This window comes from Rhinolophus hipposideros (genome assembly GCF_964194185.1).
Source record: "Rhinolophus hipposideros genome assembly, chromosome: 19".
NCBI lineage: Eukaryota > Metazoa > Chordata > Mammalia > Chiroptera > Rhinolophidae > Rhinolophus > Rhinolophus hipposideros.
Window position 1 is genome coordinate 39,594,871 of NC_138065.1, and position 21,962 is coordinate 39,616,832.

The following is a 21,962-nucleotide window of genomic DNA, read 5'->3' on the forward strand; positions in this document are numbered from 1 at the left end:
AACTTCAAATGAGAAAATGCAAGTTTAGAAACTTAAGATTGAGTCCTCTTAAATCCTACTCTAGTGACCTCAGGATACAGTACTTTTGTTTTTGTCAGTCAATAAACACAAACTTAACTATATACAGAGAAAAATATGATGACCTGGTTGGCATGTTCTGTGGCCCATTCTTCATCCAAGTTATCCAAGTTAGCTTTGGAATGTTTTAAGTTCTCATTTTGTTGCTCTTTGGGTGGTGTTCTAGTGGCAAGAATCACATAATCCTTTTGTGAAGAACACTTAAAAACAAATTTAAAAAGCTTATTAGAATGGTACCTCACTGAGGAATGTAGAGCTCTTATGATATTTAAAAACTGAGTAATATCTATAGCAGCCTAAATTGTTAATACCTGTATTATAATGGAATACATAGAGAATGCAATTTTCATGGATAGCCTTATAAAATTGTCTTCACATGTTATCTTTTAATATATTTAATATCAGCCCCTCATTTATGTGGACATCAATATGAATCACATAGTGGTCATTAAAAATGGCTTCCTGGAGGGGTGAATGAACTGCATTTAAATGAAAAGATGATAAACATGCTTGGTCAGTTTTCTAGTTATTCTATTTCCTAAATAATCTGAGTAATTGGATCATTCAGCAAATACAAAAACTCAATGAAATAAAGCAGCAAATGACCTTGTGTGTCTTACTTTCACTGAAATGATAATGGGAAACCTGTACATGTGTGTCCACAGAAAAACGAAGGGGACATGGGACACATAACTGAAGTGCTATCGGATTTATGTTCCTCAGTTTGAATAGCGGTTAAATGGTAACCAAAGGGGGGAATCCAAAGATAAATTTAGAAATATTTAATAGCTCAGTTTCATTACTGTGAAAGTTTCCTATAAAGAAAGAGTAAAAATGAGGCTGATGATCCATGTTAACATGCATCATCCTCATACATGACCTGAAATCCTCCTCATTAGTGTCATCCTGGAATTGCAAATAAAGGAGATAAATTATTTCTATAAAAGTTATTTCCAGAGAGTTACATTCAAATGCACACAGAAAAAAGTAGGTGTTAAGAAAGCTCTTCCTTTCATAAAATCTGACTTTGAAAAGAAAAAGAAACTGACCCTAGGAGTAGGAAACAGACAAGCTTGAGGGGAAGGAGAGAAAAGAAGGGATAGAAGAAGAAGAAACACGTAAACAGTGGAAGAGATGAAAACACAGCGTGAAGAAAGCCTGGAAGGGACATCCTAAGACTTATTTGTCAGACGGTGGTTTTGCTAAGCTCCAGAGACAGTCTATGTGCAGTAGGGCAAGTTTGGAAGAGGGTATTTCTCACTGACTTTTTATCTTTATGAACCACATCCTTCTCTGAGACTCTTCTTCCCGTAATTCTTTTAGAATAAAGGGAAGTAAAAGAAACATAAATAGATACTTCCTAGCAAAAAAAGCCTTATAGTAGATATTAAGTAACCTGAATCAGAAAGAAGTTCAGAGTGTTGCCAAGAGATGCAGTCTGGCTCTCTAACGAGAGGCTTCATAGTCTGGTGCTTACTCCCCAGGTGAACAGTGCAGGGTCTGCCCTCTGTCTTACAAGTTAAGATTTGTGACCATGAAGGGGAGTAAACACAGGAGTCTTTCAGGGCTTTCTTTATAAGTAGGTAACACGGGGCATCGAATTGAAGAGAGAGGAGCTGGGCAAGGCGGACAGGATCAGAACAAAGAAAATTATGTCGTTTGAAGGTTCTAAGGCAACGAGATAAAATTGTGAAAGAAAATAGCTTTATTTGCTATCAGGCCTCAAAAGCAAGTCCTTGGGCCACAGTACTGTCTCCCCTAAATAGTGTTTAGACAGATACAGACAAAGTGCCGATGTCTGTCCAAACATTTTTTTGCTATTGTTTTGTATTGCTACTTAGTCCTCCCTGCTGATTAACATAGTCTTCCTTCAATTATAATAAGTCAGTTGGTGCTCAGGCTTTTTAAAGTAACTGCCCAAATCTTTGCTCCATTTTGTATTGATTTTTTAGGCTTAACTCTATGAGAGAAATAGAACTTGTCTAATTTCTTCCAATCCCTTTCCCTCCCTCTCCACTGAATCAACGCTTTAAAAAAAAAAAATCCAATAAGATAGATACTATAATATATAACAAAATATATGACCACTGTTGCTACAAGTCTGAGATAAGACAAACCAGAATTGGAATAAAATTGTCAAAATTTTGGAGTTTCTACATATTTTGGCAGAAGGGACTGTGTTCTGAATTACGCAAACCAAACCTCGACTAGGTTTATCCTACTACTTCTCCACATTGTCCCTCAAAGATCTATTTTTAAATTTACTTCTACATTCTATCCCTCTATCCCATCACCTTGATTCTACTGTTAACTTTAAAACAGGTAATTTGTTTTTAATCAATAAATGCACAGTAAAAGATACTTACCTGTCCTATTAAAAGACCAGAGACAAAAGCCTTTCCTTGGAGATTGATGTTTGAAAGATACTGGCCAACATTCTCTTCTACAATGTAGGTTCTTCCCATTATGGAGAACTAATTCAATTTCCTAAATTACAAGAAAAAACCAAAAACACATCGCATTTTTACAGAAAAAAATACAACCTGTACTGTTTTTCTCATGGGGAAAGTATAGAGAGAGAAGTGGTACCACCCAATTGCCTTATACCCTGCAGTGACTGCTTAGTAAGTAAGGAATTCTTACGTGCAAAGTTCAAATGTAGCTTCAGAATTTGCCACACAATGCTGCAGGAAATGACAACCAATCAACCAGAGTTGACATGAGAGATGAAACTTGTTTCCATACCTGGGATAAGGAAAGGACATGAGTTGGTAGTCAACATACCTGATTTCTTATTTCAGATGTACTACTCCTTAGTTACTTCTGATAATATATTGCTGAGCCTTGGTGTGCTCATTTCTAAAACAGGAAAAGATGATCCTTCCTGATTTGCTCACTGGGAGGGAGACAGAATGAAATTCATTTACTCAATAAGCATACTACGAAGAACTACTATGTGGTAGAAATTGTTATCAGGTGGTTATAAGGTGACTAGTACTTGACCTCTGCCCTTGAGTAACTTGTGGCACATACAACAGGCACTATGGAAGTAAACAAATAGAAATGCAGTAATAACAAACATTTGTATATCTTCTACAGAAACAAAGAAAGGTAATATAACTTGCCTAAGTGACAAAGGTGAGATTTAAACTCAAGCAGTCTGATCTCGAATCCATGCCCTTAAACATTATGCTCATACTGAGGAATCATACCCAATCTCTCTATTAAACCATTATTAAGGGTAACTCCTGTTCTGCTCTCTCTCTCTCCAGTTTGTGCACGAGAACCAGTGTATTCCTCTTCCTGCCTTATGGTCCTTTGATTCGAGATTCTGTAGCTTAAACCCAAAGATGCTGAATAAAAGAGTTAGGTAGTAATGATGATCTCAAGGAGTTCACATTCAGTGTGGGAGACAAAAATGTAAAGAGATGATATCCAAAAAAGCTATAAAATAAAGTCAAGGCAACTATAGATGTGCTAGGGTGGCATATCTGACATCAGGAAACTGCCAGTCAGTGACATCACTCTAAAACTAAAGCCCAGAGAATTGGTTCCAGTTTGACATGGCCTATTAGACGCTGATTTTTTCAAAGAGTCCATTCAGTGTTGCCTCAAAACGTATTAAATTTTTTCCTACCTCTTTTCTGACAACCATGCAAGTAAGATGGGTTTGCCACACCACTTTTGTTTAGAGTAAGTCTAGAACTGTCTGTCCAAATCATTAATTCCTCTACAAAGTTAAGGGCTTTCCACTTTTAGTAGTGCCTTAAGGTATGCATTTCTGTACATTCAACTCTCCTCATGCTACTCTACTCTTTTGCTTCCGGCCTAATAATTCCTAATTCTTTCAAGAAATAGCAGTGACATGACTCCAAAGTTATGATATGTGATTTTCTAGTCTTATTTCTTCCAAGGTGTCATCTACTAGCCATGTTAATATGTGAGAAACTGAGTGCAGTAGGAGAATGATAACCTATTGAGTTATGAAATCTGGTTGAATATCAGATAATTTTTTTAGTGCTCCTTCAAAACTTTTAAATGTAGTCAACAACCTTTTACGAATGATGCTACTAAAAAGGTGTAGCTTGCCTTACAGAGTTCAATTTTTTCAATCATAGCAGATCTGAAAACCTATCTAAGTTTAGGATTCTGCGAATTCAAGTAGCGAATATCTGCATTTTTCCAAATGGTAGATCAATCACTGATAATATGGTGGACCGAGGACATAGTACCGCACATACCAACAATCTTATATAGAACATGTGCTTATATAAAACATTTGGGGGGGGCGGGAATCAACCTAAAGTTCCCTACTGATGTTCACAAAAGGCTTGGTACTGTGGGAATCGCAGGATGAATTACTCATGCTTTATCTTCAATAAGTAATTTAACAAATTTTAGAAGAGTAATACAAAATAGCACAATTGACCGATTCAGCTCGGAAGTCACAGAGGGACAATCTGGAAACAAGTAGTTCTCTTAAGGTGACAGAGTGAGCAGTGGTTTTTAAGAATTGTTTTAAAACTTTTGTTACAACAGCTGTTCCATTTTTAAAATGTAGGATAACATTTTACGCGGTGCTATCGTAAAATATAAAAACTAAGGTTACTCACAGTGATCCAACTCCTCCTAGCATTTTAAACTCTTCCTGAAAAATGAACTGGGTTCCTCACGTGCCTGTTGGATCACTGTTACCCACCGGACCACCAAAAATAAATACCTACATAAATAAATAAAATAAAAGCACCTAAGTTAGCCGTTGAAAATAAGGTGAGTTTGTCACAAACGGATTTGAGTGTGTTGTAGTGTCTGTCCGTATGTTTCCTACACCCTGTTCTTTCTTCCTTGAAAAGGAAGCGCTCAGCCCTAATGCACACACACAACCCTCACACACACACACACGAATTACACGCTTAGGCTGACTCACCTGTACTAAGAACGTGCACGCGTGGCAGACAAATCTGTCGCACCGTCAGACCACCTGCGAAGGGAGCTTAGCGTGCAAGCACCAGCCTCCAAGGGGCCAGAGCGCCCTCTGATCCCAATTGCACAGCCAATGAATTCATCAGAAAGCGACGGACTTCCCACACCTCACTTCCCACTCCAAACCCAGGGTCTCCGGAGTCAGGTGGCGCAGATTGATGACGCGAGCAGCCCCCCCCTCCGCCCCCGCCTTCACCGCCGCGCCAAAGCGACTGCGGTTGGCACCCCGCCCCCTTCCGGGCACCATTGAGAGCGTGGCGGTAGCCTGGAGCTTACCGTCCGGCCCTGCCGGGACCGATGCCCTCTAGTGGCTCAGTGTCTAGAAGCCGCCAAAGAGGACGACCCATGGCATCTCGAAGCTTTGATGGTAAGGACGCCTTGCTCTTCAGGGAGGGACGTGGGTTGACGAGTACTATGTGGCGCCACCTCGCGGACAGTGGTCACACGGCCTGGCAAGGAGGCGGGGGGCGGGGACAAAGGAGGAAGCCCAACGGACGCTGCGGAATTGGGCTCAGGAGGGGTTGCGGAAAAGCACTACGTTTCCCAGAGGCCTGCGAGGCTTGAAGCGGGTGGAAAGGGGAGCCGGAAATCCGAGAGCACGACCAGGTCAGAGGCCACCTCTGAACTCGGATTCCCAGGGTGCACAGCTTCCAGCGGCTGCGCGCGCGTTCGGACGCCGGCGCTGGGCGCTGCGGGTGCCTCGGCTGACACCGAGGACTCGATTTCCCAGGGTCCCGCCGCGGAAGTCTCCGGCGGGTCGGAGCGCGCGAGCCGCCAGGCGAGGTGGCAGAGGCGGCCGCCCAGACTTCGGCGTCCTCCTGGCCTTCGTCTTTCTTCTCCGTTTCTGCTCCGTCGGCCGCTGCGGCTGCAGCCCCCGGCCCGACCGACATGGCGGCGGTGTTGCAGCAAGTCCTGGAGCGCCCGGAATTGAACAAGCTGCCCAAGTCGGTCCAGAACAAACTTGAAAAGTTCCTGGCCGACCAGCAATCCGAGATCGATGGGCTGAAGGGGCGGCACGAGAAATTTAAGGTGGAGAGCGGTAAGTGGGATGCTCTTCCCGCCCTTGGTTCTGGGCCTGACTCCATAGCCGTGGCTTCCCCGTCGCCGGCTTGCTCGCCCTGCACCGTGACGGGCAGCAGCGCTTCCCGGCCCCGTGGGCGCCCTAGGCCTTTTCTCACCTGCTCTGACAGTTTGATACGAAGGAGATTTTTTGTGTTTTAAAACCTGAATCCACATTTAGGTCCATTTTCTTCGTAATTAGGGTAGTTTCGTACAGGGGCACTTAAGGCTGGTAAGAAATGGTGACGATTTGGGTCTATATCCACCGGCCTAAAGAGAGTACGCAAGCCCTCTCTCTCTCGAGGCCTTGAGCACGTGCTTGTTGCACGTAAAATAATGGTGATCTCCGCTCTATTGTCTGGGAATGTGCATTCAGAGCCCTTATCGACTGCGTCGTGCACTTGCTTGGAGTGTGTGTCGCCCTGGTCCGGTCACAAGCTACGTACGTGTTCTTGGAAGTGAGTGCGTAGGACATTGGAAACAAAGGGAACGTGCAGTAAATAAGTTTACTGTATGAGACTTATCTCCCAAAGTTGGAATTTTATAGAAAATACGTTAAGACCTATTTATAGAGACTCTCTGGTAGACCCTCAAATAAGAAAATTACCGACGATAGTGACGTAATGTCCTTGAAATGAGAGCGTAAGTGATTAGCATTAGGAACATGCAAACTTCTGTTTTAGGTCTTGGTTCACCAGTTGTTTGGGGGAACTGGTACTCGGTTTTGCTAAGTTGATTGAAAATTCTGAATACATTTTTACTTCAGAAATGTAATTGTCAAGCAGAATTGATCGATGTTGAATATTATTCTCTGAACCCCAAACTTAATGTAGTACAATACACTGCATTCTATTCATTAATTGACACAGTAACTATTGAGTGACTTCTGTGTGCCTGATACTGTGCTGAACAGTATACGTTCAGTCTCTTCTGTTTATTTTGAACAAATTTAGTAACTTTATATTTTGAGATGTTATTTTTGGCTATTTTCACAAGCCTTTTAAAGCAAAACAGGTTTTAATCTAAATTTTGTCTCCATTTAATAAAATTTTTTTGGCTGCTTTATGCTAAGAAGTCTGCTGTGCGGGGCAAATACTAAGATAAATAAGATACGTTACCTGCCTTGAAGACGTTCATAATCTTGTGTGATAGACAGATGAGTAATTTGTAAAGTCCTCTTTCTGCCTTACTGTCTTTTGTCATATACATATATCAGTTGGAAATATTAAAGACCTTTTCAGTGCTCGATGTATTTCCCATTTCTCAAGTTATCTTATTTGGAATGCAGTTCCATTACTGTGTCTTAAATTTTAAAGTTAAGCTTATTAAAAATAATTAGCAATATTGAAACTGTGTGTACATGTGTAGTTGGTTTTAATTTTCTCTGCTCTTCTGTAGAACAACAGTACTTTGAGATAGAGAAGAGGCTGTCCCACAGTCAGGAGAGACTTGTGAATGAAACCAGAGAGTGCCAAAGCTTGCGGCTTGAGCTGGAGAAGCTCAGTAAGTATTTAATTACATCTTTACAATTTCTGTGGAGTTTTGAGATGTTTAGACACTCACACTCCTTTGTATGCTTTGGAAACATTTACTTACTATGAAAATACTGATTAAGTGTCATTGTCTTCATTTATGGTGATATTTGATTTTTCATTCAGTGGTACAGACTTTGTGAGAACATAGGGTTTGATAGTCAGGAGGCCTGGGTTCTAATTCTTGAGTGCTATTAAAAGCTCTTTTGCCTTAACATAAATCATAACAGTGTCCGACTGTTGTTTATAAAAAGGCTAGAACCACATGTCCATCGACCCACACAGCTATACAGATCGAATATGATACGTTTGAAAGCATTTTGAAAAGGCTAAAAGCATTATGCAACTTAAAAGATAAAGAGAGTAGTTTAATTTTATGTTATTGAAAAATTAAAACCTATTAGTTCCATTATATTTGTTTTAACTCTTTGTAGTAATTTTTATATTTATGAATCTTGATATTTCCTATTTATAACCTAGTTCTTGTGAAAGATGAGTAGCTGGTTTCCTTCTTTGTTAGTTTTCTTACATTATTAAGTCCTAGAAGGTACACAAAATCTTTTAAAGGTCCTGATATTTTGGGGGACAATGATGTGTATTGTGAGCTTTGTTTACAGTAGGAGAAAGCAAATGTCAGGAATGACCTTTATAGAATAGGGGCATAATAATTTATTACTAGATATAGCTGGATTTTAATTTGGGAACTCAGGAAACTAATTAGGAAAATGGTTAAAACTTCAACCTTCTTTCATAACCATGTTCATGCCCATTGACTATTTGCTTGGGTCCTAACTTTTTTCCAGCTAATTTTGGCACACCTCATTTTTAAAACATATAACATGCATATGGTATGGTATGAAAACGTGTAATAAAGGCATAAATACTTATGGAGTATTTAAATACTTATTTGAGGTCCAGTTCATCATCTATACATAATTTTGCCTTGGCATAATAAAGAGTTCTATAGAGTAGTGATGCAAAGAATTTCGGGAAAATGACTGTGATTATAGTTGCTTGTATCAGAACTGGAAAAAGGAGCAGGAGGGCAAGATGGGGATAAACCTAAATCGACATCCGAGGTGTACAGTTACATTTGTGTTGTTTTAGTTTATCATTGTGCATCTGTTTGGAAAGCAGTAAACAACATTAAAACAAAATAGAAAATTTAGACTAAATTTAGTGGGGTTTTTTTCTTTTAATAAGCCAATTATTTGAATAGAATTTAGGACTGGAAGTAGTAATAATGTATTTGCTCAATAAATTACTGGCATGCAATATAGATGAGTTTTAATGGAAGAAAGCTTCAGATAGCACGTTCTAATTATCTGCATGTGTTTAGAAGAGAGACTGTATAAGGGGAGATAGCCCATTATGAGTGGACTTTGTGGGATTGATAATTCAGTATCAAGCATATTTTTTCTTCCACTTTAAAGGCTCCCTTTAGAGTGTTGAATAAGCTGAATTATAATTACAGTATCCATTATGGTGACTACTGTGTATATATACTTTATGTAGTTTAAATGTTATTTACTCTCTTTATACTTTTTAACTCATTTTTTATTTGTAAATGTGATTCACCTTTTTATGTTTGACTTGGAAGATGTTATTGAAAAGTAAGATAATTGATAATTACATATGCTTTTTCCTATAAATGTTGCCTGGAATGATCACAAATATGATTTTGGCGAAGGGTGGCATATTTAAAATTTTGATCTAGAAATATAGTAAATTTGGGATGTATTTATGAGTTTGGAATGCAGTGTACAACTCACCCTTTCTGAGACTCAGTTTCTTAATTTTAAAATGTGTATGGATGGCATTTGGGTAAAAATTGTCATTGCAAGTTTTAAGCTTATATGTGATTGATCATAAAATTCCTTTTATCCAGACAGTCAACTGAAGGCACTAACTGAGAAAAACAAAGAACTAGAAATTGCTCAGGATCGAAATGTTGCCATTCAGGTAAATGTTATTCCTATGAGTAAAGCTAATTGTAAGCATGATACTTGAGGAAGTTTCCTATTCTGATTTTGCTTATTAATTAGTCAGTGGGAAGATGAAACAGCTGTTTTTATTTGGAGAAGCTACTAAGAAAAACATGGATATAAACATAAATTTTTTAATTGCCTCTTGATGTTTTTTAACAGGTTGAACGTTTCTTTTACTCATTAGAATATATTGGTACTTGATATATAGTTAAAAAAAACAACAACCACTTGGTTTTAGCTCTGAAACTCATAAGTTTTGGGTTGTTGTTTTTTTTTAAATTTTCATTGTAAGTAAACTGCCATAGAACTGTAAGTAGGATTAGATGTTCATAAGTCCATCTATCCACCTATCTACCTGCCATCCATCTTTACTTTCTCTTAGAAATTAGTATCTATTTAATGCTTACTTAATGTCCAGGCATAATTTCAAGTACTGTGATACAGTTGGGGATATGAGTGAATCAACATGGGAAATCATTTCCTTACAATACTACTGTGTTTCCCGAATATAAGGCCTAGTCGGACCATAAACTCTAAAGTATCTTTTGGAGCAAAAATAATATAAGACCCGGTATTATATTATACCCAGTCTTATATTGCATTACGTAAAACCCGGTATCATATTACATAAAACTCGGTCTTATATTAGACCTGGTCTTATAATAAAATAAGATCGGGTCTTACATTAATTTTTGCTCCAAAAGATGCATTCGAGCTTACGGTCCCGCTAGGTCTTATTTTCAGGGAAACACGGTAACATGAATAACAAATTGAATATGATTATAAGAATAGTGGACCAATTTGTTTAATAAAGTGATCATACCCAGTGATTTTTGACCAGATAGAACTTTAGACTCCTTCCATTGCTTTTTAAAAATTTGCGTTTTATAAGAGGTTGAAAGATACTTAATATATAAAAGATATGATGGTAAAGAGTAGTAGAATTGGTCCACTGGAAATTTAAAGTTCTCTACATAAAAACACCTAAAATGCAAACAAACTGTTAAAAAGTTTTTTCAATAAAAATATGACTGTTACATCCTTAATACATGACCACTTTCAAATTATAAGAAAAATCATTGAGGGAAATGGGCAAAGGAATTTAAAAGAGAGAAGCTACACAAAGGGCCGATAGCAAAGTGAAATGTTACTCTACTTGTAATCAGAAAAATGCAGATAAAACAATAATAACAATTATTTTTCTCCTCCCCACATTGACATTGATTTCTTTCTCTTTATTATTATTTTTTTAAGAACAATCTTAAGTTCTGGCATGGGTGGCATGAGATTGCCACTTATAACTCAAAGAAAAACTTAAATTGCCATTGTCTTATTGGAAAGCAATTTGACTAAGTTTATTAGGAATTTTAAGTAATTCCATTCTAGGGATCTTTCTTGAGAAATAATTAGAACAAAGTGTAAATGTAATGACAGCAAAAATTTAAAAGTAAATGTCCTACAAAGACATGTTTAAGGAGGACACTTCCAGGTAATACAAAGTGGTATGGGAAGTTTTATCGTGAGCCTAGGAAAAATAATTTTTAGAAATTCAAAATACATTGTGAGCAGAAATGTTGAACGTATGGGTAATTTTTAAGCTTTTTGATGTATAAGTTATAAGAAAGAAAAACAACCATTTTAAACTGCAGCTGATGTTAATTAAAGTGACAATTTCATGTTCAAGTTCCTGTATTGATTGATCAACTTGATTTTCTTATTTAAGTGTGTTATGCTTACTCCTTTATATGACAGAGCCAGTTTACAAGGACAAAGGAAGAATTAGAAGCTGAGAAAAGAGACTTAATTAGAACCAATGAGAGACTATCTCAAGAACTTGAATATTCAACGGGTATGAAGAACTCCACTCTTTTACTTTCTCTTCTAACAGTGCTAGGAATTAACCCACAGTTCGTTTCTGTTGAGGTTTCTTTATCATATGTCAGAATAGAGTTCAGAGTAATAAGCTATAGTTTCTCCTACTCATTTATATTTAGATCAATATTAAGGATTTAAAGAAGTGTCTAGACAAGTTACACAAATGAAAAAAACATCTCAAAGAAGTAGTAATTTGGACCAAGGTTTACATACGAAGATGCTATAAAGTTATTTTTAATATATTGAAAGCAATTTAAATGTTCATTTATAGAAGCTAAATTCCCTCATTTTATATACCCTTGCTGGTATAATCTGTCCATAAGCATTCAACATAAGAACTAAAAAGGAGAGCCCATATTTAAAAGGGCTGGAGGAGTTAGGAGGCAGGAATATAAGATATGTAAACATAGAATATTGTATGTAATACAGTTGATATATGAGTATTGAAGTGAACATGACTTAAGTAGCTTAATGGTATCAAGTTCCCTTTGGTTACTTTTTATAAGATTTTTGAAAATTTTTACTTCTATTAAAGGAGAAATTTTCAAATACTTTTGTTGTTATACAGCAGTATTTAATTAGGTAACTAGACATTTCCAGTCTCAGAAAAAGTTACTTCAGAGTATTTGTTGAGAATGTTCATCAGCTAGTGAGTAGGTAAAATGAATTTCTTTCATAAAAACCTTGATATGAGGAACATGAAAAGTAAGCATGTGTATTATGGCTGTTTTGAGTACAAGTTTTTTTATATGTATCATTACTTTTTAATTTGACAAATGGCTATTTGTGAAATTTTAATAGACTCTTGGCTATAGATCAGGAAAATTACTGTTGATTTTGCATATTTTGCTGATGATACTATATTTGAAGTAAAATAACCAGTATAAATTAAATTGGTTGGGTATAGGAATTTAACTTCTTTGTCATCTATTCATTTAAATTTGTAATTAATAATGGCAGAAACATTAATGTAGAGGACTTGAGAACTGCTTACTTTGTATTAAATGTTTGTATTTCTAGAGATGTGTTTTTTGATGTTTGGTTCCTCTGAACGATAATTAGTCATTTTAAAACTTGCTTCTGACCTTTCTAGAGGATGTTAAACGTCTAAATGAAAAACTTAAAGAAAGCAATGCAACAAAGGGCGATCTTCAGTTAAAACTGGATGAACTTCAAGCTTCTGATGTTTCTGTTAAGGCAAGTAACAATTCTTAATGCACCAAACACAGTTTTTGCTTAAGACTCACTTAATGTTATCTATAAAATAATTAAAAGCTGTAGTTTGTTTTTTCTGAATGTCGGGGAATTAAGAAGCATCAAGACAATTTTAATTGAACTGCTTTGCTTGTGTGATATTTAAGTTCTTGTAGTTCTTATCTGATTGTGTTTCCTGTTAAGAATCCTTGCAGATATTTATTTCTGTTGTAAAATAAAATTCTGCTTGTGTTTCTTAGATGCAGACAAAATCTTTTGAATAACTATATATGGTCTGTCACTATTAATGTTATTTTTTTGGATTCCTTTAGTATCGGGAAAAACGTTTGGAGCAAGAAAAGGAATTGTTACATAATCAGAATACATGGCTGAATACAGAGTTGAAATCCAAAACTGATGAACTTCTGGCTCTTGGCAGAGAAAAAGGAAATGAGATTCTAGAGCTTAAATGTAACCTTGAAAACAAGAAAGAGGAGGTACGTTAATAAAATTGTATCTTTGTATTGGTTGTAAACTTACGTTAATAAAATTGTATCTTTGTATTGGTTGTAAACTTACTTGTGCGCCACTTTATTAAAAATGTATCCAGTGGTGTATCAAAGTAAATATATTGAAAGATTAAGGGTCAAATATGGAGGACATAATTCATAAACATTTGGCCTGGGAAATTAACCAATTTCATTTAAATAGAGAATTTAAGATATTCTGTGATGAATTTTGGTACTACTATTGTCTTATGCTGATCTTTCCTAAGACTTGTTTAAGAAGTGGTGGTAAGTTTTTGTGAGTTAAAACCAAAAATGTTTTTTCGTGAGCTATTTTTCATTTTCTTAAATATACACATTTTCTTGTAAAACACTTTTTTGTGTGTGGGGTATTATTTTGCTATTATTTGGCAGCTAAACTTCATATCAAATTAATTTCAGTTAATACATCATTCTCCCCCCACCTAACCCTACTTTTTGTTTCTAGGTTTCTAGACTGGAAGAACAGATGAATGGCTTGAAAACGTCAAATGAGAATCTTCAAAAGCATGTAGAGGATCTGTTGACCAAACTGAAAGAGGTATTGTGACCACTTTAAAATATCTCTCTTACAAAAATATTAAAGCACTTATGAAGTTATTTTGTAAAATTATTTCATGTTTTGAACTGGTTCTGGCACCATGAAGTAGGTAGGACATTTCCCTATGATGTAGCTAGACTAAAATAGCTAGAATCAGATGTAACAGTTACACACTATAACCAAAGTAATATGTAAAACTGAGTATGGTCAATTTTAATATTTAAGTATTCCATTTTAAGATAAAAAATATAATTGCTATTTTTAAGGTCATCTTTATCACAAAAACTCATTCTAATTTTTAGTGTTTTAGTTTTATCTCTTTACTATATAAAACTGGATAAAATATAAATTTTTTTATCTTGGCGTTCGGTAAGCTTTATAAATTCAGTTCCAACGAGATAGCTATAATTGGATTTTTTGTTTTGTTTTGGTATTTTCAGGCAAAGGAGCAGCAGGCCAGTATGGAAGAGAAATTCCACAATGAATTAAATGCTCACATAAAACTCTCTAACCTATACAAGGTAGGTACCCTGCCACACATTTTCGTTTCCCAATGTTACATAATTGGATATTGGGTAACTTTAAGATTACATTTTAGAGTGCTGCTGATGACTCAGAGGCAAAGAGCAATGAACTGACCCGAGCAGTGGACGAACTACACAAACTTTTGAAAGAAGCTGGACAAGGTAACTTTTCCAATATGGGAAGACTTTTGTTTTCAGATAGAAGGTACTTTTTTTTTACTTTTGTGTAGAAGGTTGGATTTGGAAGTCAGATTAACTTTATTAGGGACAAACTTTGGTATAGAAGAAAGATCCTTGGATTAAGAAATTTTAAATTATCTTTTCAGCAAATGCTACATTTGAAAATATAGATAGCTATTGTTTTTCTATATCTTTCAACTAATAACCTTATGTATATTCTGATTTCTAATAAAAAATTTTTCTTCCATTTTTAAAACATTTACTTTGATAAGTGTATAAGGATTTATAGTTTGGGTACTCTTAATCCATACATAAGTCTCACTTTTAAAGTTATAAATACTGTATTTTAAAGTCTTTTGATTTTTCTTATATTGTTAACTTTTTTGAAATGTAAGTTATTTATGTATGATCTTTTTCAGTCATGTTCTATGTTCTAGACTAAAAATCAGATTAAAACCAGAGATACTTAAAGGTACTTTTTTATAGTTTGAGTTTCCTTACTTTTCCCACGGATACGAGACGCCAAAAGTAGAAATAGATTGACCAAACCAGGACATTTCAGGAATTATAATTTCAGTAGGTAATAAGTCAATGACAGTCTCTAGAATTTAATATTGTCTGCTGAAGGGAAAAATGATTATTCTGTTACATTTTATAAACTCCAAGATTTTACTTATATATTTGAATATTCTGTCTTTAAAAATGTTTTTAGCAAATAAAGCAATACAAGATCATCTTCTAGAAGTGGAAGAATCGAAAGAACAAATGGAAAAAGAAATGCTTGATAAAATAGGGAAACTGGAGAAGGAATTAGAGAATGCAAATGACCTGCTTTCTGCCACAAAACGTAAAGGTATAGATTAGTAGATGCTTATTAAGTGACTTGTAATACTAGAACTTTTCTACATAATTCTCTTAATATTACTCATAGTATTTCTCTGACATCTCTGTTGTGATGTAGGAAACGCCATCAAGTTACAGCATTAGAACTTATTTTTACTTTAAAATTAGTACTTTATGTATCTTTACTGTACTGTCGGATTTGATCACATGTAATTGTGTGTCAGTTTCCAGAACTGTAATTCATGATTTTTAGAATTGGGTTGTGTTATCTGACTCTTTGATGTCATATTTTAAAAATCTTCATAGGAATTTATACGTAATGTACAGTAGGTATCACTTTTTATTTGAAAAATATATTAGTGGCTTTCGTTTGAAATTTTACAAAAATATACCAGATATCTATGTGTTGGCACAGGAGCCATATTATCTGAAGAAGAGCTTGCAGCCATGTCTCCTACTGCAGCAGCCGTAGCTAAGATAGTGAAACCTGGCATGAAGTTAACTGAGGTAAGAGTGGTATTAAATTTTGTTATTTTCCCCCAGCAAAAGTGTTCACATCTCTCTGAAACTTAATCCCTAGAAAAATTATTCTTAAAATCATCTGATGATTAATGTGTCATTTTTGGAAAGGCTTTATTGGTTCCTGGTTATATGTAACAGATAGTAAATATTTCTATCTTGTTCAAGTGCTAATGAATGTTTATTATGAAGATGGGCTGTATACTGCTGTTGTTATACCTATATTTAAAATCATTCCTCTTCTGCTTTCAGCTGTATAATGCTTATGTGGAAACTCAGGATCAGTTGCTTTTGGAGAAACTAGAAAACAAAAGAATTAATAAGTACTTAGATGAAATAGTGAAAGAAGTTGAAGCCAAAGCACCAATTTTGAAACGCCAGAGGGAGGAGTATGAACGTGCCCAGAAAGCTGTGGCGAGTTTATCTGTTAAGCTTGAACAAGCTATGAAGGTTGGTTCCGTTCCTAACTTAGCTGTGGGGAAAAGACGTATGAGAAATTATTTACTATGTAGTGTTTTCTTAGAATTAAAGTATTGAAGTCAGAAAAGGCTAAATATGCTTTTCTCAGTGATACAGTAATTAAACATTTTAAAGTTTGTTACTGTATTATGAAACACCTATAATCACAAAATGTTCTACTTTTATTTTGCTAAAATTGTGAGAGCCTTTACATTTTTTAAGACATTTGGGATGTGTTCTGTAGGGTTCTGTAACAGATGATAAATAGCCACTCTTCAAATTAAAAACGCAATCTCTCTTTATAATGGAACTCTCCTAAATTTAGCATGGTCTTTGCCATGCAGTTCTGACATTCTCTTAAAAAATATTTTTTTGATCACTGGGAGGAACTTTTTCATACTATTTAACAATTTGGCAAATCTTTATAAATGTTATTTTGTTACTGTTCTTTGCATGTTTGAAATATCGAGGAGGTTCATAAATATCTTTTACCTTTCAAGGTTATATAAATAAATTGTGTCCTTAATTTAAACTTTTGTTGCTGTTGCTAATACGATTTACACGGCAGTTTAAGTCAAGGTATGTTACGTATACTCGTGTCTTCCTGAATCAGAAAATACCTAGCAGTCTTACCTTAACAGAATATTGGCTTTTTGACACCCTTTCCCCTAGGGTGGTGGTGGTTTGAAAAGAGGTCCCCTGGGTCTCATTAGACCCTCTTGAGTTTCTCACCATTGAGAATGAGCATATTGCCAGGAGCTCATTGTCTGAAGGGAATAGTGAGGTAGAACTAGGGCATAAGAATCTGATAATAGCAGCTGTTCAATATGGAGAAAACCTCTTTGTTCCTTCTTTACTAACGCACAGTAATGAAAATCCCTTACTACTTTCTTCCATAACTGCCAAAGGATTTAAAGATAATTTCTGTATCTTTTTTAATAACTGAATCTTCTGTTTATAACGTACATTGTGTTACTTCAGTCTAGGTTCTGTGGTGTTCATTTGTTAGTTTTTCAGGGTTTTATAACCAAATAACTTCCTTCGCATCTTAATTCCGTTTTGAACACAATAGATTTGTATCATTGCCATCCTTCATGAATATTCACCAGCTTCCTTATGTCATATACTTGTTCCTACTGAAATTGACTACCTTAGGGCAGTGTACTCAGAGATACATGAAACACCAGGATAAATACAAGCCATCTTTCACTTGAATGGTATTTACAACATTTTTTGTGAAAACAACACATTAAGAAGCAAAGTTTGAATGAGAAAACATAAGATTTCTAAGATATTTTGTGCTTAATCAGACTCCTTAAAACTGTGGCTCTAAATCCCTAAAGATACTGTGATGGAAAACTTTGCAAAGCACTGCATATGCTATCATGTTTTTTTAATAGCCTTGTCATATTGGCTACTGCTTTAGAATTAATTCCTAATGTGCTTTTTATAAAATCAAATCTTGTGTGACTTCCCCAAAATTTTTTACTGATTTGATGTTTATTTCCAGATAACCAGTGTAATAATAATTATCATTATAATGGAGTCCTTTGTTTTTGTCTTAATAACAAAATTTTTGACATTTTGTGTTTTGTCATATGCTTTTTGTCAAAAGCATTTGATAATACAGTGATGAGCATTATAATGACCAATCTTTGAGATAGTAAGAAATACATGTAAAGAAATTCCTCTTTGGAGCTACTGTATTATGTAGAATGTTTTTAGTTTATAAGTTGATTACCATGGTAATTGAGCACTGTATGTTTTTGTTAGTCATATGACTCCTTCATTTTCACTTGAATTTGCATTTTAAAGGAGATTCAGCGTTTGCAGGAGGCCACTGATAAAGCCAACAAACATTCTTCTGTACTTGAAAGAGACAATCAGAGAATGGAAATACAAATAAAAGATCTTTCACAACAGGTTAGAAATTTTTGTTTCTTTTCCTATTTTTTTCCTAAACTGATGGCCCAGTAATGTTTGAATCTGCAAGTATCTAAGAGAACTACCACATGTGAAATTCTCATCAATTAGGAATACTGCTGTAACAGAATTGCATCCTAATCATTGTTTCTTCATAGCTCCCTCCCTTTTTTTCTTTTTTCTTTGAGTGTTCCATACATTTTCAAATTATAGGTACTGGTTGAAATAAATGAAATAACTCAAAGATAAATAAAAATTCTTCCCCTGGCTAAGTCCCAGAGTATATTCTTTCACGTCATTCTCCTTATATGTACAAATGTGAGCATATATAAACATATATAAGCATTCTTTGTTTTTACTGCTGTAAATCCATGCTATATGCATTACCCGCCACTTTTTTGATTAAATTAGTCAGGAAATTTAGATTTGTTTTTGTTTATTTTATCCGAATTTTTGTTTGTGGATCTACACACAATACGTAAAAATTTCACATGAATGGAATTAATATCTATTTACCATGCTGTCTTGCCCCATCGTACATAAGGATATACATGAAAGCATACACATGTACACACAATGAGTATCTATTTTTGTGTGTTTTATAATTGGCCGTTTTACAAAAATTGAGCCATGCTTCTGGAATTATAATTGGGCTGCTTTTAAACATAACAGATTTCATTACACACTTTTATAAAAATGAAAAATAATTTTTCCATTAAAATTTTATTTAGGTTTTAATACCTAAAATGATATGCCTGATATTTTTAAAGATAATTTAATAGAAGTTGATGGTGTTTATAAAGTAGTGTTTTCATTTAAAAAATTTCATTTTCTTCTAAACATTTCCAGAATCAAAAACAATACTATTTGATAACATATTAAAACTTTGTTTTTAGATTAGAGTGCTTTTGATGGAACTTGAAGAAGCCAGGGGTAACCATGTAATTCGTGATGAGGAAGTAAGCTCTGCTGATATAAGCAGTTCATCTGAAGTGATATCCCAGCATCTAGTATCTTACAGAAATATCGAAGAGCTTCAACAGCAAAATCAACGTCTTTTAGTGGCTCTTAGGGAACTTGGGGAAACCAGAGAACGAGAAGAACAAGAAACAACTTCATCTAAGTAAGCTGTTGACTACATTGGTTTTTTCAAACATTTATTGAAAACGTCTTATGTACACCCTAATGGGAATATACTGGGATGGGAATATAGTGATTTAGAAGAGAAAATAAATACTGAACACGATACCCCCCCAAAAAAATTCTACTCTCAGGGACCTCAATTTGTGGATGAGTTTGATAATAAGATGGATCTGTAAGTAGGTAATTTTAATTCAGTATGATTAGTGCTATAATAGATAAAGCCTAGAGATAGGAGCACAGAGGTGGAGGACCTAGCCTAGACCTTAGGGAATAGGCCTGACTTCACGGAGGAGATATGAGGAATTAATTACTCCAGCAGAGTAAAGAATTTTTTCAAAAAATGTATTCAGTGCTAGAGGAAGAATGGCTGTGAATGTGAGAAGACAGGAGTTTGGACTGGGTGGAGTTGGTTTAATTTTTTCAAAAAATATTTCCAATGACAGTGGTGAGTGCCTGAGTCCTATATGGTGATGGTTTTACAAGTGGTTCTTAAAATGTCAGCAGACAAAAGAAAGGATAAGAGAGTTGAAAACATTATGCTTAATGGTAAATGATAAAAGACTAGTCATTTTACAGTAAAAATTATAACTGCCTCTGAATCTCAGTCCTGTGAAATAGACTGATGGTTTTTCCCACAGGATCAGTGAGCTTCAGCTCAAACTTGAGAGCGCCCTCACTGAACTGGAACAACTCCGTGAGGCACGACAACATCAGATGCAGCTTGTTGATTCCATAGTTCGTCAGCGTGATATGTACCGTATTTTGTTGTCACAAACAACAGGAGTTGTCATTCCTTTACAAGGTTGGTTTTTGTATGTTATCTTAAAAGTGTCCGAGTATTTTTGGAAAATTTTCTGAAATGTATATTGGTGAATGGATTTTACAATAAAGTATTCACTCCAATAACAGTTTCAAATTTGACTTCATATATGATTGATAATAACAGATCATGAATCCTAAAACACACTGTTATTTCAGGTATTATTAGAAAAGAAGAAATGCTGACCATTGTTGAAAAGTGTGCATCCTAGAATCAATGAATTAAGATACTTATTTTGATTATATATTTTTTTTACCATTTAATCTGCAACTACATGTAATCCGATAGCAAAAATCATCAATAGGTTATTTAGTAATGTTTCCTAATTTCTATAACCTTATGATTTTATTTAAATAAATCTAGCTTGTTGATTATGGTGATGATGTATTTGCAAAATAATGTTATAGCATTCTTTTTACGTTTTTGAAGCTTCAAGCTTAGACGATATTTCTCTTGTGTCAACTCCAAAACGTTCAAGTACATCACAGACTGTTTCCACTCCTACTCCAGTACCTATAATTGAGTCAGCAGAGGTGATAGAAGCCAAGGCTGCCCTTAAACAGGTAAAGATCACACCTTTACCCTTTATGTTGGGTTAGGTTTTACGAGAACACAGTGTCATCTTCTAATAATTTATCTAATATTTAGTTGCAGGAAATTTTTGAAAACTACAAAAAAGAAAAGACAGATAATGAAAAAATACAAAATGAGCAGCTTGAGAAATTTCAGGATCAAGTCACAGATTTGCGATCACAAAACACTAAAATTTCTACCCAGCTAGATTTTGCTTCTAAACGGTAAATTTTATTTTGTTCAAAAATTATTGAAGTCTAAATGGTATACTTCAGTATTCAAATGAACTAAATTCAAGGGTTAAATTGCAATAGTGTTACCTTTTTGTAGGCCATAATTCAGATGAGAAGCTATGGGGGTTATTTTTAATATTGATTAATGATTCTCTTGGGCATTGCTATGGGGTCCAGGTACTTACTTACAGTTGAAGTTCATATAAGGAATATTGCTAGTTTTCTTTCCTGAGATTGAAAGAGCTCCTGTTTCTGTAAGACTTAATTATTTTATAAATGCACCAGAGGATGAGTGGAACGTAAGCAAATTTCATTCAACCTTTTCTAGGTAGAAGAGAAGTAAATAATAGATAATTTTGGGTAAATTCACTTTCTTGATCCCTTATAAAGGAATAATAGTTAATTGCATTCCATAGTTATTATTAGACACGTTGAATACTTGTTAGCTTAGTTAGGACAAAATTTATTTTTATGTATGCAGGCATACCTCAGAGATATTGCTAGTTCAGTTCCAGACCACAGCGATAAAACAAATATTGCAATTAAGCAAGTCACATGAATTTTTTGGTTTCCCAGTGCGTATGCTTACACTCTACTGTGGTGTATTAAGTGTGCAATAACATTATATCTAAAAAATGCACATACCTTAATTAAAAATACTTCATTGCTAAATATGCTAACCATCATCTGAGCCTTGACTGAGTCATAATCTTTTTGCTGGTGAAAGGTCTTGCCTTGATGTTCATGAAAAATTCAGTAACTACAAAGCTCAATAAAATGAGGTATGGCTGTGCTACATGCTAAAACTATGCTTTCATAAGAATATGGCAGGAAGTTATTTGTATACATTCCAAATTTGATATCCCATATGAAAGCATCTTTTTTCCCTTATGTTGATAGCTCTAGCCGGCCATTTTCTAAGGTTTCAAGCACATAAGAAAATAAGATGA

The 21,962-nt window shown here is 35.0% G+C and overlaps 2 protein-coding genes across 5 annotated transcripts in view; one reads left to right on the forward strand and one right to left on the reverse strand.

Moving 5' to 3' along the window:
- Positions 1-5,145, reverse strand: part of ODR4 (odr-4 GPCR localization factor homolog) — a 29,228-nt gene extending 24,083 nt beyond the window's left edge. Inside the window, exons 1-4 of the mRNA XM_081026914.1 lie at positions 5,006-5,145; positions 2,863-2,974; positions 2,445-2,565; positions 144-278 (exon numbers count right to left, since the gene is read on the reverse strand). Of these exons, the coding sequence (XP_080883040.1) occupies positions 144-278; positions 2,445-2,543 (234 nt within the window). The 5' untranslated portion in view covers positions 2,544-2,565; positions 2,863-2,974; positions 5,006-5,145. The remainder of the gene's footprint in view (positions 1-143; positions 279-2,444; positions 2,566-2,862; positions 2,975-5,005) is intronic.
- Positions 5,146-5,198: 53 nt separating this feature from the next.
- TPR (translocated promoter region, nuclear basket protein) overlaps positions 5,199-21,962 on the forward strand; it is a 58,299-nt gene continuing 41,535 nt past the window's right edge. For all 4 annotated transcript variants that reach the window (XM_081026904.1, XM_081026906.1, XM_081026905.1 and 1 more), the window contains exons 1-18: positions 5,199-5,428; positions 5,792-6,100; positions 7,519-7,623; positions 9,541-9,614; positions 11,393-11,489; positions 12,609-12,712; positions 13,042-13,206; positions 13,703-13,795; positions 14,236-14,316; positions 14,394-14,481; positions 15,212-15,352; positions 15,758-15,849; positions 16,114-16,311; positions 18,136-18,243; positions 19,140-19,366; positions 20,025-20,188; positions 20,636-20,769; positions 20,855-21,003. In XM_081026904.1, coding sequence (XP_080883030.1) covers positions 5,359-5,428; positions 5,792-6,100; positions 7,519-7,623; positions 9,541-9,614; positions 11,393-11,489; positions 12,609-12,712; positions 13,042-13,206; positions 13,703-13,795; positions 14,236-14,316; positions 14,394-14,481; positions 15,212-15,352; positions 15,758-15,849; positions 16,114-16,311; positions 18,136-18,243; positions 19,140-19,366; positions 20,025-20,188; positions 20,636-20,769; positions 20,855-21,003 — 2,399 coding nt within the window. In that variant the 5' untranslated portion in view covers positions 5,199-5,358. The remainder of the gene's footprint in view (positions 5,429-5,791; positions 6,101-7,518; positions 7,624-9,540; positions 9,615-11,392; positions 11,490-12,608; positions 12,713-13,041; positions 13,207-13,702; positions 13,796-14,235; positions 14,317-14,393; positions 14,482-15,211; positions 15,353-15,757; positions 15,850-16,113; positions 16,312-18,135; positions 18,244-19,139; positions 19,367-20,024; positions 20,189-20,635; positions 20,770-20,854; positions 21,004-21,962) is intronic.